Source organism: Apostichopus japonicus, chromosome 12 (assembly GCF_037975245.1).
Source record: "Apostichopus japonicus isolate 1M-3 chromosome 12, ASM3797524v1, whole genome shotgun sequence".
NCBI classification, from domain to species: domain Eukaryota; kingdom Metazoa; phylum Echinodermata; class Holothuroidea; order Aspidochirotida; family Stichopodidae; genus Apostichopus; species Apostichopus japonicus.
Genome location: NC_092572.1, coordinates 10687388 through 10705066, shown reverse-complemented (window position 1 = coordinate 10705066; position 17679 = coordinate 10687388). Strand labels below are relative to the sequence as shown.

Below are 17679 nucleotides of genomic sequence, written 5' to 3'. Positions count from 1 at the left end.
TGAATGAACCTATCAAATAAGCGGATGGTGGGTGGGTGGGTGGGTGGGTGGGTGGGTGGGTGGGTTATGATGAGGCGGGCGGAGGTACGAATAACTAGAAAAAAATCAAAAGTAATTGAATCAGAAACGGAGAGTATCATGAGAAAACCAATAACGGTAAATCAACTTTTAGTGTTTGTAGAGGCCTTAATTTTCTCTTCAAAACTTCGTTCATTTCACTTAACGTGAAACATTATTTTAATGTTTTGGCATGCATTGAAATCATCACAACTTTCCGTATAACGACGAAATGAAAAACATATTTAAAAATGACCTTGTGAATATTCATTATCTAGTTATCAATATTCAAATTTAAACGTTGTTCTTTACCATTCGTTTGGTCTTTGAATGTGTAAATATTCTATACACCCTCCACGTTTTTGTGTACATCGAACCGTAGATTAACGTAAATCCAATGGAAACAACGCAGGGTCGTACCTGTCGAAATAACAAGTAATGAAAAATGAGATCGATGGAATAATATTAATATTTCCAATTACTACGTATTGGTTTAATTTTTTTTCTTATTAATAGATATAAAGAGAAGATACAAATCTAGACCTCTGTCTTTATTTGGCCTATATACTATGATAGATGAAACTGGTTACTTAACCTTATTTGCCTCCCTTTGCTTTCCCTAATCGATATTTTCACAGCGCTGTTATAGATTGACAAAAGTTGCAGTTCTTGTTTTTTTATATTTTTTATTTGAATTTATAATTCACAGACATTTGCACGGCGTTTGATTTATATTACATATGCAGAACATGTCATATAACACGGTAAAGTATATAAAAACGAAGTTTCAAGTACCGCATAGTTTGTTACTTTAGTTGTAAAGATTTGACGAAAAAGTAAATGGATCGAATCCGATCGATCAATACTTACCAATCAATATATATATATATCATTCAATACAAAGCCAAAGTGTCATTTTACACTATTTTAGCTTAACATAGTAAGCTATGTTGCGGTAATTTGATAGACTTAAATTGGTAGCGGTTGATTGAAACTCTGTTTAATTTGGACGACGATGTCATAGAAAGTACAAAGTGGCTATTCTTACGACTAGTCATAAGAATAATTTCCGACTACGCATGCGCAGTTGCTATTTTCATGACCAGGAGTACTATTTTTACGACGAGGAGTAACAATAATTTCCGGTTAGGGTAAGGGTAAGGGTTAGGATTGAGGTTTAGGGTTATGTTTAGGGTTAGGGTTACCCCTACTACATGCGCAGTTGCTTTATTTACTTTACTGCGCTTGAATTTGCCTTTGTCGTATGAATAGTTTATAAATAATTGTTATGACTAGTCATAAGAATAGCCACGGCCTAGAAAGTAGACTCCATTCTGAAACATGCAGAAGATGTGACGTCAGAGAAGCGGAGTGGTTTCTTAGTCAAGCCTAGTGTTAGACACCTTATATACTGCCTACAATAAAGGTATACGAGTTATAACTGTTACGAGGGCCCATTGTAGCCTAACGCTAGTTACTGCTAGTGAGGAACCTAATGTTATTATATAGAAAGTCTTTAAAATTGCCCACGTGATAAATCAGTATTTGAGAAATTAGGTCGGGTTACCGTGTCAGAATGTTATAATACACGATTGTTCTGGTATATTCCTTATGATGACACGCTGGTCTCGGGTTAACGTCGGTTTACGTGGAATCGCGTGTAAGCTGTGCACGGCATCTTCGTGGATTCTCTGGAATGTTCGCGAGAGATGCAAAGGACTTCCGCGAATAGAGAAACCGGGTCGCGTTGTTACTCAAGTGTATCGAGACAGATCTGGAGGATTCTTGACATGGCGAATCGTATATAAACCCGCCCAGATCGGAGAGTTTCTCAGTTTCTGTACGAATACAAGCGACGACACATATTATACCATTCTACTATATATCGTCAGTGCTCAACTGCCAGTACTTTCTGAAGGATTGAGATATCGATACTAAGATTGATTCTACACTTCCATTCAGATGTTTGAAGAGGACTTTGCTGTGAAACTACAGTTTTTCAGTCTTTATTTCGGAGAAGGTGAAGAATTTCTGTCTCCGTTGAGGAAGTTCGTTACGCCAGGAGTTGGTGGCTATAAAGCTGATTTTGGACTGACTCTGGTAATATTTAGTCGGCGAGAAGTTCGACTTGTGCTTCACTCAATTGTGGCTGGAAGTCCGTCTTCTATTTTGGAGCATCGCCGGAAAGAAGGTGACTGCTGTTTCTGGGATCGCGAGAAACTTCGTCGAGGACCAGTGAATTTCGCGGTACAACGGACCGAGAATCGTCGTCATCAAGGTCGTGGCCGCTGAGGGATATCACCGTTGGAAGAGACCAGCGTGTTTTAAAGTGTATCCTATCTTGTTAAGTTTGTGAGTAATTTTCTATATATTTGTAATTACCACTTGTTGTTGTTGGTTCGAAATCCATTGTTCAATATAGTTTACGTTCTCATTTAAAATCTCTAGACTCGTCAATTTGTCTGTGTTCCTTACGGAAACGAACCCAGGCTTGTGTCTCGTTAAAATTAATTATCGAGACCTCTCGCATTCCAACGTAACATAACGTAATGATTATCTTAAACGGCATTTTAAGAGCTCAAGTTTATTTGTTAAGATATTTACTATTACAAACAAACCTTGCATAATATTTGAAGATATTCGTCCTGTAATAAAGAGCCATCAATACCAAAAAGAACTGCGCATGCGTAGGTCATCATGGCGCCAATGATAATGATAATGTTGAGGTTAGGGCTTGACATCTTCACATATCTGAAAGATTAAGAGTAACAAAGTTCATGGTAAGAGAAAATCAAAGCAGCGCGATAATAGGTGAAGAGAGGGGAAAGCAGGGACAGGAGAAGAACAGTAGCAGTGTAGGAGCAGGCGGAGTAAAATCTATAGCGGGGGGGGGGGGGGGTACTGGAGCATCGGAAATAGAAGAATGCGGAGGAGGTTTAGAAACAAATTGAACAGCAGAAGAACCAGGGCAGTAAGTGCCGGCATTTAGGAGCACAGGAACAGTAAGAACGGAAGGATGGAGACGAGGTTATGGAGCAGCATTAGGAAAAGGTTGCTAACAGCATGCGGAATAGGAGCAGCGGGAATATAGGAGCAGCGGGAGGCACGGAAACAGCAGGTGGAATAGGAGCAGCGGGAGGCACGGGGAACAGCAGGCGGAATATAGGAGCAGCGGGAGGCACGGGGAACAGCAGGCAGAATATAGGAGCAGCGGGAGGCCTGGAAACAACAGGTGGAATAGGAACAGGATGAGAAGAGAGATCCGATGTAGGCGTCCAGGTGCAGGTGTCCAGGTGGCAGGTGCTGTAGAAGTAGCCGGAGGACGAGCAGGTGAAGAAGGGGGGCATGGACAGGAGTATCAGAGGAGCAGCCAGATCAAAAATAAGGGTGGTTCAATTAGTTGCAGCAGGGGTAGGGGAGGAGGCGCATTAGCAGTAAGAATGAGAGGAGCAGGAGAAGCAGTAAAAACTGTCGTTTTTTTTTTTTTTTAACAGAATGGAAAAATGTATATTAACAAGACAGATAATTATTATCTTAAATACACGGTAAATACTAAAAAATACATGCATAGAGTCCTTTCAGTCATTTTCTGCCCGTTCGGTTGTTCGTTAGATTTAAGTTTGTCAATCCGTCCGTCAGTATAAGACTCCCTTCTTTTCTTTTTCTTTTTTCTAAATGCGTAATCTGCACATTCGTGCTGTTATTTTGCCATTCTTTTGAGTTGTCTGCTTTGACTTTACGCCGGATCCGCGCCGATCATCTATCTATATTTTCAGCTGTGTAATTGCACTGAGATCTCATTGCCAAATTCGAAAGGACGGATAATGACATCATAACCCAAAGAACCAAGAACCAACCCCCTGCGTATAGTAATCATATGAAGCCCACGTGGTAAAGCAATTGTTGAACAGCGCCGAGTAAGGCAACAACGTAAGTTTAGACAACGAAATCAGTTTGCCCTTTTCGCGCGTGCACGCGCGAAAAGGGAAAACTGATTTCGTTGTCTAATCTAAGTTTGTTGTTGCCTAAACTAAAGTTGTTGCTGCTGTTTTACCATGCTGTTGCTCAAACTCACGTTGATGTCTAAATTTCCGTTGTCTAAACTTACGTCGTTGTCTAAACTTACGTTAAACTTAGCAACGAAATAAGTTTGCTCTTTTCGCGTTCCATACAAAAGTACTGCGAGGTACACCATCTCATCTCGTACAGTTATATTGTGCAGGTGGAGATGACAGCTTTACATACCGTTTCCTTCTCATTTGATTTATGACTGACGCTCCTAATTCTGGACGTATACTCTCTTCCATGGACGATATGTAGACAAAGGAAATCTCTATCTTGACCTTAGACTTGACACCAGCGTATAATTAAATATAATAATATGTTCATGCATTTTTCCTCGCGTTTGCGTCGTCGAAAAATTGCTGCCGAAATTGGATACATCTGCGAGCTTGTCGTAAAATGTGTTGGAAATTTGGAAACGAACCGCCCTACATTATCTCATCGATGTGTATAAATTATATAACGAAATAGTTGACTTGGTCGAGTTGGTAAATCCCTCCCCTGGAAACCCAACCCTTAAATTCTCCATCCCACATCTACCCATGCCCAGTGGCGTCACCAGACTTTTCAGTCTGGGGGGCGGGGGGCACAGGGGGGCACCAGCATTTGATGGGGTGGGGCACTTAGGTGGATATGGATCGCCGTCCTGGGGGAGGGGTCTTAGGGGAGGGGGTGCCCCCCTCCCCTTTGGAAGATTTTCGCATACGGAGGATGGGCTAGATGCAAAATGGTGCCACATTTGATGCTAAATTCGATCTGAAGATATCTCCAGAAATTGCTATTTTTGAGGTAATGATTTTAACAACGCGCAGAATTTTGCAGAGGATATGAACCACATGCTGTCGATATTATGCCTAACCCTATCAATAGAACCTACATTTGTTGAATTAATGTGTGCTTGACCCCCGACTCCTTTCTTGTCCTTCTCGTTTTCTCCCATTATCTATTAAGATGTAACAGGTTCCAGCATCGTTATTGGCTCCTATCAGGGATCTCACCATGCAATCCAAAGTTTGATCACACATCAAGTATGGCTCAGTATGCAGGTGTGAACATTCGCCATTTGTTCCTAAAAGCATCTGACCTCAAATGACCTCTGCACCCCCTACACAACACGGTTAATATGTTGTGATGGCGCGGGTTACGACTTCGATACCCGACGGTCAAGGATATTTCGCAGCTCATTTGAAGAAAATACGAATTACTGTGCTTCTTTGTCCTTATGCAAAACCAACTCAGATGATGGGAGTTGAATATAACAAAATATATATATTTTTTTAAATCTCAGATGGGGGGGGGGGCACTCGGGGGGCACTAGGTTTTCCAGGGGGGCACGTGCCCATGCCCGCCTCCTTCCCTCGCCCTTCCCGTAATTGATTCAAAATATCTAATTTCGAAAAAGAAGAGTAGGTGAAAAATGTTTTTAAGAATGTGCACATTCTTAAATTAACTGGATTCCAATCATCTAACCCAACCATTTTGGTGTCCCGAAAGGTAAAGACCGGGATGCATACATCAGAAAGTGCTCTAGTTAGTGGTTTTTGTGACCACCGAGCGACAACTACCTGATTTTTTGTACAATGATGGAGAAAAATATGAATAATAACCACACAAACTCGTCAAGCGTGAAAGTTGCACATTAATTAGTAATCATAGTTTTAATTAATCATAATTGTGTTTGTCGCCCTCTTGAGTCCAAATAGAGAAAATAAGCTCAAAGCGTGTGGATTTCTACTGTTCTTTTTTGGGGGAAGTGAATATTGTGATGTGCAGGATGTTGAACTATGTTATTTACATGTTAGGAATAAAGTGTGAACTTAGCTTTACGTCCTATTCGAGGAATGTTTTTTTTTTTATGGGGGGGGGGGGGGGTTATTGCAAATGTTTTTCTTTTTTTAACTTAAGAAGGAATATTTATACCAATACTTATGATGATTATGCTGATACTGATCTGATAATAATAAATGATAATACTACATGAACTACTATTTTTAATAATACAAACAATAAAGATATTGATAATGAACCTGAAAGTGACATTCATGATAAATTATATAGATCTTGATTTTATTATAATTAGCGAAGTAATTTTAATTAATATTGCAATAATTACTTTAACTATCGTTGCTTTGTGTTTATACAAGTATGCTCATCACAACTTTTTCTTTTCCTTGCCTCTCTGATCCTCTTTTCCAAAGTATCCTTCGTCCACATTTTTCTCTCATGTCAACCTCCCCTCCCCCTCCCTGACTCTCTCATTCTATTTTTTCTCTATGCACTCACTGTCTTTTGCTTTCTCTCTCTATCTCCCTCTTTGTTTCTGTAATCTCTATCTCTATATCTCAATCTTCTTTTCTCGCCTTCAACCCCCTTTCCTGCAACATCTCTACACATCGCAGACAAATAATTTTGACTGAATGACAAAAAAGTATCCAAACAAGTACAAAAGCATCATCATATTCAAATTGTATAATATTGATAACATTACTGCTATCATAACTTGCACATATGACACATAAGAAATGCATGTAGTTATTGTTTTTACGTTTTCAGCTTTTCTTCATGGCTGAGGTTTGAGGATATAACATTCCAACTTTCATTTCTAAACAAGCACTGTAAAAAAGGTACCATTTCTCTACAAGTCTCAAGAAAATTGACAAACTATTCTTGCAGTACATCGAACATGATTTTGATACATGAATATAAAACAAGTGAAATAGTGTTCTGTTACTACGGCACGAAATATATCTATACGAATTCTCTATCACTTCTACAAATTGTATAATATTGATAACATCACTGTTATCATAACTTGTATATATGGCACATAAGAAATGCATGTAGTTATTGTTTTTACGTTTTCAACTTTTCTTCATGGCTGAGGTTTGAGGACAGAACATTCCAACATTCAGTTCTAAACGAGCACTGTAAAAAACGTTTATCTGTAATCACTTCTACAAGTCGTTAGAAAAATGACAAACTATTCTTGCTGCCTACATCGCAAGTGATCTTGAAACATAAATATAAAACAAGTGAATTGGTTTTCTGTTAATACACCTCGAAATATAAGAATTCTCTACCAAGTGACATACTATTCTTGCAGTGCATCGCAAGTGATTTTGAAACATAAATATAAAACAAGTGAATTGGTGTTCTGTTTATACAGCTCGAAATACATCTATAATTAATTAACCACTTCTACATGTAGTTGGAAAAATGACAAACTATTCTTGCTGCCTACATCGCAAGTGATTCTGAAACATAAATATAAAACAAGTGAATTGGTTTTCTGTTAATACAACTCGAAATATAAGAATTCTCTACCAAGTGACATACTATTGATACTTGAATATTAAACAAGTTCTGTTAATACAGCTCGAAATAAAAGAATTCCCTTTAACCTCCACAAGCTATTGGAAAAGTGACATACTATTTGTGCACTACAATGTACATCCCAAGTAATGTTTATACATGAATATGATATATAAGTGTTTATACAGCTCAAATTGTGGGTGGAGTGAGATTAAGAATCCAAATGTTGTTGGTCCATCCATAACGCTTGCAAAACATTGAATGACTTTGCGATCGTTTGCCCGTTTTGTAAACAAACTTGGATGGTAGATGCTCTACAGTGACCTGAATGAACTCATTGTTATTTCGGGGTCACAGGTAACTTAATTATGCCAGAGGTCAAACAAGTTCAGACCAGAACAAATTTACATTACTGTGAATGAATGAGTCTAGATACATAAGCTTTCAGACATTCAGTCTTCATCTTTATTGTCTGTATCTTCCTCATCCATATTGTGCCCTGCTTGAGCTGAATTTTGACAATTGATGCACCTGCACAGATCGGTGCAGGTTATGTTGTGCTGTGACATGAACATCGACCCTTTCCTGCAGCTTTAGGTTCTTCTTCATCAGCTTCTGTGAAGGTAGTAAAAGTACAAAGCTTTGCCTCAATACTGAAATATACAGAGACACTATATTTATTTCAAATGAACATCATTCAACTGATACCCTGTATTTTACATCCAAAGAATACTAAAGCATAGAAAATATATTTTTTGCAATTTGTTATCATTGTTAAACTTATGACCACTAGTTACATTTGCTGCTGTTAAATAATATTAACAGCTGTGCTCCATGGTGTAATCTTTATATCATAAATAAATGTAACTTTCAATTTAATAGGAATGAAGTAACATAATATGAACAATTTTACAAAGTAAAATAAGCTGTGCTATAAGATGTATACCAAAAATATTACCTTTCGATATCTGTGCTTTCTTCGCCTTGTCCTTGGCTCGCCTGATGGAAGTGAGATTACAGAAGTGCCGGTAGCAATCTACTTGGTATCCTGCCATCCCTTGTCGTTTTCTATGTAAATAATCAGGACACATCAATGAATTATAATTTTTTCCATTGAGCATTAACAATACTGTGCTTATGAACAGCTCTAATTTGAAATCCCTATCAAGATTACCATACCAATTTTCTACTGAAATATATTTTCCATTATGTTATGCCCTCCTCATTCGTCTTGAGCACCGACTACCTTACCTTTTTAAGTGCGAGATAAGAATAGATCAAGACTTCAAAAACTCAAATTTCCTAGCTTAACTTAACTTCAGCTTACAAGTTACACAATCATACAATGTTGGCTCTGTTATAATATTGTGTTACTTTAAATCAAATCAAAATTCAAAAAGAGAAAAATCTTTCAAGACAAAAGTTGATAAAGTCAACATCATTCAACATGAATTGAAAACAATCAGCATACTTTTACTATATATATAGTAGACTAGTAGTAGTAGTACTACTACTACTACTCTGCCAAGTACTTCTGCACAGCTGGCAGCCACACATAACCATATCAGGAGAGATCTAGACCTTAGAGTTAGACCTACTTTTTGTGTAGGAAGTGAACATTCAATCATTGATTGACTCACTATTGTCTGAGTCTGACATTATTCATTATGTATATTTATAATTTATATTTTACTCATACTCATAGAGTCATAAATCCCCATAATATTAATAATTTTAATATGCAATTTGCAATTCAGATACAACTTATGACACCTAAATTGCAGTAAAACGCAATAAATTTCACATCTAGACATTCATACCCCATGCCATGCCCATACTACTTTTACTAGCCTACCTTGTTGTTGTGCATACATCGTCAAATTGAAGTCCGTCTGCTGTGGTTGCGATGACACTTTCCGGACGATTCTCTAACTCTTTCCATAGGGTGGAACACTCTAAAAACTTGTTGAAGCTTTTCTCTGAAAAGGGATAACTCTTCCATGGGTTTCGATTACATGCATGAAACAGTAAGACGAAGTTTTTCCCTCAGAATCATCAGCTTCCGATGACATTGATGACGACGTGTACGCGTCCATCTTGTACAGTGAAGGTGAAATGCAATGAGCGATGCGATTGGTCAAGAGAGGATTCCCCCTTCCAAATGTGGGTGAAACGCGCAAGCTGGTTGGCTTACAATCATGGTGAAAAAATAAATATTTTTCTCGTTTTTATTTCAAATTACTATAAAATGCGCAACTTTTACGCTTGACGAGTTTGAGACAAGACTTCTATAATATTTCTACATAATATCTGAGCATATAAGTTAGTTGTCTGATGGTGGTCACAAGAAGTCGACTTTTGGGGCCTTGCATCCCGACCTAGTAAAACTATGGATGGAGTCACTCTTACCGACCTTGCAAAATTGTGAGATGAGGCCCGGATTGCCAAGTCGGCAATGACCATAACGCGGATCGCAAAGTCGGTAGTTACTTTTATTAGATTCGTCCAACACGGCAGCATACACAGAACCGTTGTACTCTAAGCCGAAGCCAAAGTGAATTAATCAGGTCACACATCCGGAGTCTATACATGCTGTAGTTTTTATTTATTTATTTTTTTTTATTCCAGAATTTTTAGATTTTCGTTCCTGGCAAATTAAGCTTCCGTAAACCCATCTTGATCGTCTAATGGTAATGAGCTAGAAACAAAGGGGGTGGGGGTGGGGGGGGGGGTAGGTGCGATGTTCTCGCGTCTTTAGAAGACATTACACGTAATACTGTAACTCAAAATATTCCAAAACTGTGAAATTTGAATGGTCAAAGTTCAAAATTTATGATCCCATAAAATGTACAATTTTAAGACTTAATGTCGGAGCGATGGCTGGGTGGTGAGAATAATACAATATGATATATTGGTGACAGGTCCACTCACTTAACCGAACGGTTACCCCTCGGGGATAGCCGCCATATTTGAACTTAAAGTTCCAGGTTACTTGTGACCTTTTTACGTAAGTGAGGTCATTAAAGAGGTCTTCCGATGGCAGGTAATGTATAAGAGATATTAAAGAGAAAATTATTCCACAATGTCTGTTGAAAATCCCATCTCACTATCTGTCTATCTATTGGCTCATCCCTCCGTTACTCCAGAAAAGTTGATAATAGTAGGGTGTGCGTGACGTCATAGTAGTAGGTATTCATTCAAAAGTTTTACTTTTCCTTTTGTAATCTTCCCCCGTTGATTTATCCTTAAAATGTGATACGTTGAAATGTTTTGCTTATAGTTGTGAATGTTCTCCGTATATGTATAATTTCATTAAAATGCAACTTTTGTTTTGGAAATATTATATGTTCTCGATGGATAAAAGATTTGAATATTGTAAAGACAAAAAACACAAACATTTTCATATGAATTGTCATGATGACGTCAGTCACTCTGCCGTTGCCAGATCATGCATTTCACAACATATTAACAAATTTGAAAAATTAATTGTTTTGCTAACCATAAATGTGTGATATGTGTGATATTGACAGTGAAGGTAATGAAGCTATAGGCCTATGTGACATAATAATATACCTATTATTGGGGGACGAGGGGTGGGGGTGGTGGAGAGGTGGCGGTGGCTTCGTACACCCTCCCCCCCCCCTTCCCCGAATAATTTCTGACTAATAACTATTAACACAATTGCGTTGTATATACATGAAATAATTACGTCATCCGGTTACGACATAAAATAATAAAATCAAGTTAAAACGAAACGTTTTTCTGATATTCTCCTTTAACTCTTATTTCGCTGTGACGCCAGTGTTTGATGTATTTATATCGCAGTTAAAATCTCTTTACATCAATATAACCTTGAACCATGGCTGACAATGATAAGAACATTTTACGTGCCTTGATCATTCAACAAAGTGACGAACATGAATTATGTTATAAAGTTAAAAAGCCTTTACGAAAGGGTCTTTCCCCAGAGGTAAACTTTTCACACCTGCTTCTCGAAAAAAAATCTCTTTTTTTTTATTTTCTATTTTTTATTTATAATAATGAGATAAGTATACGAACATTGACGGAAGGGGAAAACACAACTGTGAATACACTCATTTTGTAGAGTTTCTATCTCAAGATTACTTGGATATTAAATTGGCAATGTGTTTTTTCTTCTTCGATATGTAGGCTGTATAGGGCTACACAGCCGCGATTCCACTTGCCAAGTTTGGATCTCAAACTTGTATGAAAACATCTAAAGATATGCCGTGGCCAACAGTTTGTTTCCCTCAAATCTCTTTGTAAAAGGTTGGAGAAGAGGGCGTGGTGTTGGAGGACGGGGTGTGGGTGGGGAGGGGGCTGTCGGGAGGGGGTTGACGGGTGCTTATCTAGTTACTCCATTTTCCTTCCACAATATTAGCCAATTTGGCAAGATTGTTATCTGTACCGATATTTGAAAGAGTAAAGAGGACGAAGAAACAACAAAACTTCTGACGCCGCTCGACAAATTTTTGCAGTCATTTGGTTCAATTGATTCCCTTAGCAGTGACATAAAAAAGTTTGTTTGTCACGTCTAAGCCCATTGGATATGTCATCGTAATGCATAAATCTCGTCTGCATTGGACAGCTAGCGATAGTACCCTCACCTGTTAAATCACCAGGGACACACCGTGTTTCCATATTGCTAACTGTATCATCTTCTTACTCTATATCTATCTCTCTGTGACAGATATAACATGAATTACAAAACGTCTTTACATTTTACTTTCGTTTGCATAGAGTTCACCCATGTGGCATTCCTTTAAACGTATATACACATGAACGCGGAATTTCGAATTGAAAACAAAAATAGAGTAACCGTGACATCATAAGTAGGCCGGGTCAAATTTTATGGAATAATAAAAAACAGAATTTCAAAGTGAACTTTGTAAGAACATTGGGGGGAAAAAATTATCAAAGAAGGTTTCATTTTATTGCCATGTTTAATGTTCAAGATATAACCGAATAAAACAACCATATGAACTCTTTTGTATAAACGGCTGGACTACCGAGTTAAGCAGCTAGTTAAGCGAGACACTCCGAAACGCCTGTCACGTGGTAGGTATAACCTCTTTTTAATTAAACCCAGTTTATACCGTTATAGGTTTGTAGTATCATCAAATACGCTTAAATACATCAGGAAAAGTATACCAAATTATACTATACAACCAAAGCCTAGCCTACCAACACTGACATCATAGCCCATATACGAATACATTTAATTTTACATATAACACTCTGGGCGGAAGATGTTATGATAGTCAAGTGTATATGATAAGACTGCCAGAGACCCCCTATCATATTTTACGGGGGAGGGGGGGGGGGGCTAAGATGTTATGTCTTCCAAAGGAGGGTATGTAATGGGTGGGATGACCCCAACCGTGTGAAAAGTTTTATAAAATGGCGAGTGCTTATAGATGCAAAATGGTGCTATATTTTTGAAACAACGTTGAAGACTGTTTAAAGTTGTAGCGCACATTCATGTTATATGTTTGTATACTAGGATATGCTTTGTAATATTCTATCTGTCAGTTGGGGTGGGGGATGAGGGACTGACCATCATTTTCCTAGGGACTAAAGCGCCCCCCCCCCCTACCAGCGACGTACGTCGTTTTATGGATGAGGGAGAAAAAGTTAACCTAAGAAAATCTACGGTTACATACCAGCCATTGTACTTGAAAGAATTCATAGTGGAACATGGATGGATGTTACATTATATTGGAATATATTTCCCCCCCCCCCCTCGCTTTTGTAGACAATGTTATCAATCTTGCCATGGTAGCCATACTGCGAGGGTCGTTCAAAGGGATATCTCAGTGGCTGCAGTCGATCGTTTTACAAAATTGCTGGAAAATCTATTCATCTTTCAGGTTAAAATCAAATCCTGAGTGCATTTTGTATGGCGACGATATGACTACAAAACATTTTTTTTTTTTCAAATTTACACGAAATAAGTGAATGACGTCATCACAATAATTCAACTGCAAATGGTTTGTGTTTGACTTCTTCTTTCTGTTTTCTAACATTTAACTCACTCATTCACAGAGGAACAATAACATTTCGAAAAAGAGATTGCATTTTGATGACTTTTCATCCAGTGTGGAATGTTTTCGTCAATAAAGTTATTGTTACATTTTCTGCCACTGGAATTGAACGAAGACGTCTTCTCCCTCGATATAACTAGGACATAACAGATACATTAAAATCCCTACACAGAGGTCCGCAACTCTTAGACCAACGACCTATAAGATCTTCCATGGGTACCGAGTCACGACCCATCAGACCCCCTCCCCCACCCCCGCCCAAGCATCATGACGTCATCTCCCTCGAGGTAAGTCGGACAAAACAGATACATGAGAATCCCTGCACCTTATTAAGTTGAAGGAAACATAACATGGTAAACATTATATACATATGTAAACAGCCATACCGCACTTACCTATATTTCCTGTATAAAACGTTAAACGCGATGAAGAAGAGAGAAAGAAGGATGCCGATAAAAGCCATCGTACAAACACAACTGAATAACCAATACGAGATGTATACGGGAGTGTTCGTATCTTGGGTGTCCATCTTGAAGACTACCGTAGTTCACAAGTACAATTAAACAAAATCTGCAGGTTAATAGAAGAAACAAATATTGATTATTATTGTTAATGATACAATTCAAAAACATGTGTGTCAATTAAACAAACATATATTAAGTATTGTTAAACTTGATTAGATAAATAACCCGAGTTACAAACCAACAACAGTGTTTAGTCCAGGCTCATTTATGAAGATTAATGATAACCAATATAAATGTTTCTAAATTAGTTGTTATGCTCTTAGGTACCCAAGAATATATTCTTGACACTTGTAATAACTATTTTAATTTTTTTTTCTCGAATCCTTAGTCTATGCATCCTGTTGTAGGTCATAACAGAACATGCATGGTTAAGCAAAAGTTGCGAATCTAGGATTTCTTGGAAAGAGGAGGATCGGGCCAGATAAGTATCGGTTAACAAACCGAAATTACAAATTATAATACCGAAATATCGGCGGATAAGAAAATATCGGTATAAGTAGTATAAGACAATGTTAATGTATAATATTTTTTAAGAAATGGTTTTTAGCTATACGTTTTGGGCCCCTTGGCCTCCTTCTTAGATCCTCTCATCCTTCCTCACATTAACCATGTAAGATATTTGCATCTAAAAACGACAGATTTTTGACATTAATTTTGCCACCTTTCTAAAAACTATTTTGGTTTGCATTATATACAGATTATTACATTGATTTTACTCGAGTTTAATTTCACATGATATCGTCAAAAAGTCGACAAATTTGACCTTTTACTTGTGGTTTTACAGCTAACACGAAATCCTTTTTGAATTGTTCTATTCAAAAAGTTGAAAAACCAAATAGAACTATTCTATGTAGTGTCTCGTTCATCTACGTTCGTTTGGAGCAAAAAAATTATGAAGTGGTATTTGAGTTCAATGGTAATCTTTGTTTAAAGTAAGACACTCGATATATTTGGTTGAATAGCCGACCCATTTACCAAATGCTTCTGTTTGTGACAAATAAATATTAAATAGTATATTCCCCTCATTCTCATATTCAAGGTCTTGTTCTAATTTAATCCCATCCAATTATTACTATATCTGAAGTAATAAAAAATGTTGAAAACATTTAACAAGTCTTCTTTTTGGCATGTTATGACAAATCACGAATCAGTCATAGTATAAATTAAACTGGTTGCTAAGGACGATTAAGAGTGATAGGCTATATACCTAACCATATACCTTCGGTCTATCCCTCACGTTGATTATGAGTTACATTGGTATATTTATGTCATTTAATCTAATTAAACTGATGTATTTGACTTCATTTTAATATCTTCTTTTCTTTGTTGCTGGTATATAGGTTTAATGCACGTAATTATGTAAGAAAATGATAGTTACATACGCCTTTTGAGTTAATTAAGTACTTGGCACGTCGTGACCAATTCATACAATCAGCTAATGAGACACACAGTGCGAATATATACGACCAAGAAAGGTTCATCTGTATGGAACGCCAAAAAAGTCAATCATGTGCTAAACGAACTTTTAATCGATGTTTAAAATATATAGGTCTTTATGCCAAAACCCCACATTACACACTTAGGGCTTGTTTAAACGTTCCGGATGTCCCCCCCCCCCCTGCCCTGCACCCCTTCTCATAATGAAAGAGTGCACTTGAAGGAGTTATTGGCCTCTTCCCTTAAAGTAGACACTACTTCCCAATTATCATCATTGGTCTATGTGATAAAGATAGCTGTGATGTGATGAACAACCTCTACACACAACTAATGAAAAAGCTCATTCCATTCGGATGAGAGCATCGGTTAAATCTTCATTCACACACACAAGGCAGAATACTTGAGCAAGTCTAAATTTGAGACATTATCGTGCTACATGTGCAACCTATTTCTTATATTTTTCATTATTTATAACAATTGAGATGTTTTTTTTCAAACATTGCCTTCTAAATTCACACAGAATATACACTGTGAACGTTCTACCTTGAAAATATGAAAAGAGATAGAAAGTAAAAGAGGGCGTCGGGTCTTAGTGACACTGTGACATCTCAGATTTTCAAAATAATTATCCTCAGATATGACTTTTTAACCAAGATATCGCTCAAACGAAGCAAGAGTTTTCAAAACTATTTAAAGCTGTCCATATTCATCACAAAAATCTTTATCATATATAGCTAAAGATGATGGTTTAGGTATGTGTCCCGATAGCGATTTCCGACCAGAATTTTATATGCAAATTACGACCTGGCCTATTTATATACCCAATGCGGCAGTATTACAAAACTTTATATAGGCTAAATGGCAATACCTATATGATATCTTCGACCAAACTGATGTTTCTTATACTTAAGAAACCCTGGTGTATGGGTTCAAACCAATTTGGGAACAACCCAGTGCCCAATATGTTAAGGCTTGTTTCCCGGGAAGGGGATTTGTCAGATATTGGACCCCTATATACCCCTCAGTGAAGTCAGCATCATAAAGACCCACCCATCTCACCCCCCCCCCCCCCACCATCCCTCCTCATTATTCCACATTTTGTTTAATTTAATTAAGCAGTTTAGCTTTCTTGCTTCTCATCTGCATAACTTGTCTCTATAATTAAGAACACAGCCTATATAGCTTAACAACGGTTTTGTTCAATTTCCGTGTTTCAAGCTGCTCGGATAATTGGCTTGTCGCGGTAACACTCACCATGCACTATATATACGGTTGTCAAGTAGAATACTCAGACCGTCAGACGTTCTCGAGTTCTAAGAGTTGACACCCAAAAAACTTACAACCGACCTGATGACTGATGTGAGCTCAAATGATACACATTTGCGTTGTGGGAAACCTGACTTTTTGTATATATAGGTAGGAATCATAAATGACTCCATATTATTTCTGAAATTAACAACATGTGGAATCCATCAACCCACTGTTGTTTCCCTTCCTACAATTAGTGCTTATTCCACGAAACATACAACGTCAAAAGTTGTTAGCCAATCACAAGGAAACCTTTGAGGGGTTTGATCTCTATGTAACAGTTTTATTGTCATCTTTGATGATTGACTCCTAACTCCTTCAAGGGAGCTGATAGGTTTGCCGAAGAGGTACGAACACTCTGCCAAGCTTTATTTTCCATTTGATTGTTTGGATGTTGTTGTTTTCATTTATTTGTTTTTATTTGTTTGTTGTTGTCTTTTAGAGGGGGTGGGTTTTGCAGCACACCCTTCTTCATAAACGTTAACCTAAACCCATTGGCGACATACTTTTGAACTAATTACACATAAACTTTAATACTTCTACTCTGCCAAACTTTCTGTTCCATTTGATTGTTTGGTTGTTGTTTTCATTTGTTTGTTTTTTTTTGTTTGTTTGTTGTTGTTGAGTTTTTGGCCTTGCTGCACACCCGTCTTAATAAATGTTCACCTCAACCAATCGGCGACAGACTACTGAACTAATTACACATAAACTTTAAAACTTCTACAACCTCGATTTTGTGGTAGGTCTTCTGCTGACGAATTACAGTTGGTCAACATAAGCAGCATTGACCATCAATAATAAGCTAGACATATGTAATAATGGTCACCTAGTATCGTGTTTAAATATGTACTCTCTTTCGCTGTCTGTCTGCCTGTCTGTCTGTCTGTCTTTCTCTAGACCATTCTCAAACAGCT

General features: G+C 37.6%; 1 protein-coding gene and 1 long non-coding RNA gene across 2 annotated transcripts in view; both read right to left on the bottom strand.

Annotated features, from left to right (window-relative positions):
* Positions 1-17679, bottom strand: part of LOC139977841 (probable G-protein coupled receptor 156) — a 62689-nt gene that overhangs the window by 8978 nt on the left and 36032 nt on the right. The window contains exons 2-4 of the mRNA XM_071987527.1: positions 13892-14066; positions 2676-2808; positions 370-477 (exon numbers count right to left, since the gene is read on the bottom strand). Of these exons, the coding sequence (XP_071843628.1) occupies positions 370-477; positions 2676-2808; positions 13892-14025 (375 nt within the window). The 5' untranslated portion in view covers positions 14026-14066. The remainder of the gene's footprint in view (positions 1-369; positions 478-2675; positions 2809-13891; positions 14067-17679) is intronic.
* On the bottom strand, positions 6498-9806 carry LOC139977302 (uncharacterized). The gene is made up of 3 exons (XR_011796499.1): positions 9287-9806; positions 8390-8499; positions 6498-8046 (listed from the first exon to the last, which is right to left on the bottom strand). It is a non-coding gene; the product is annotated as an uncharacterized lncRNA (long non-coding RNA).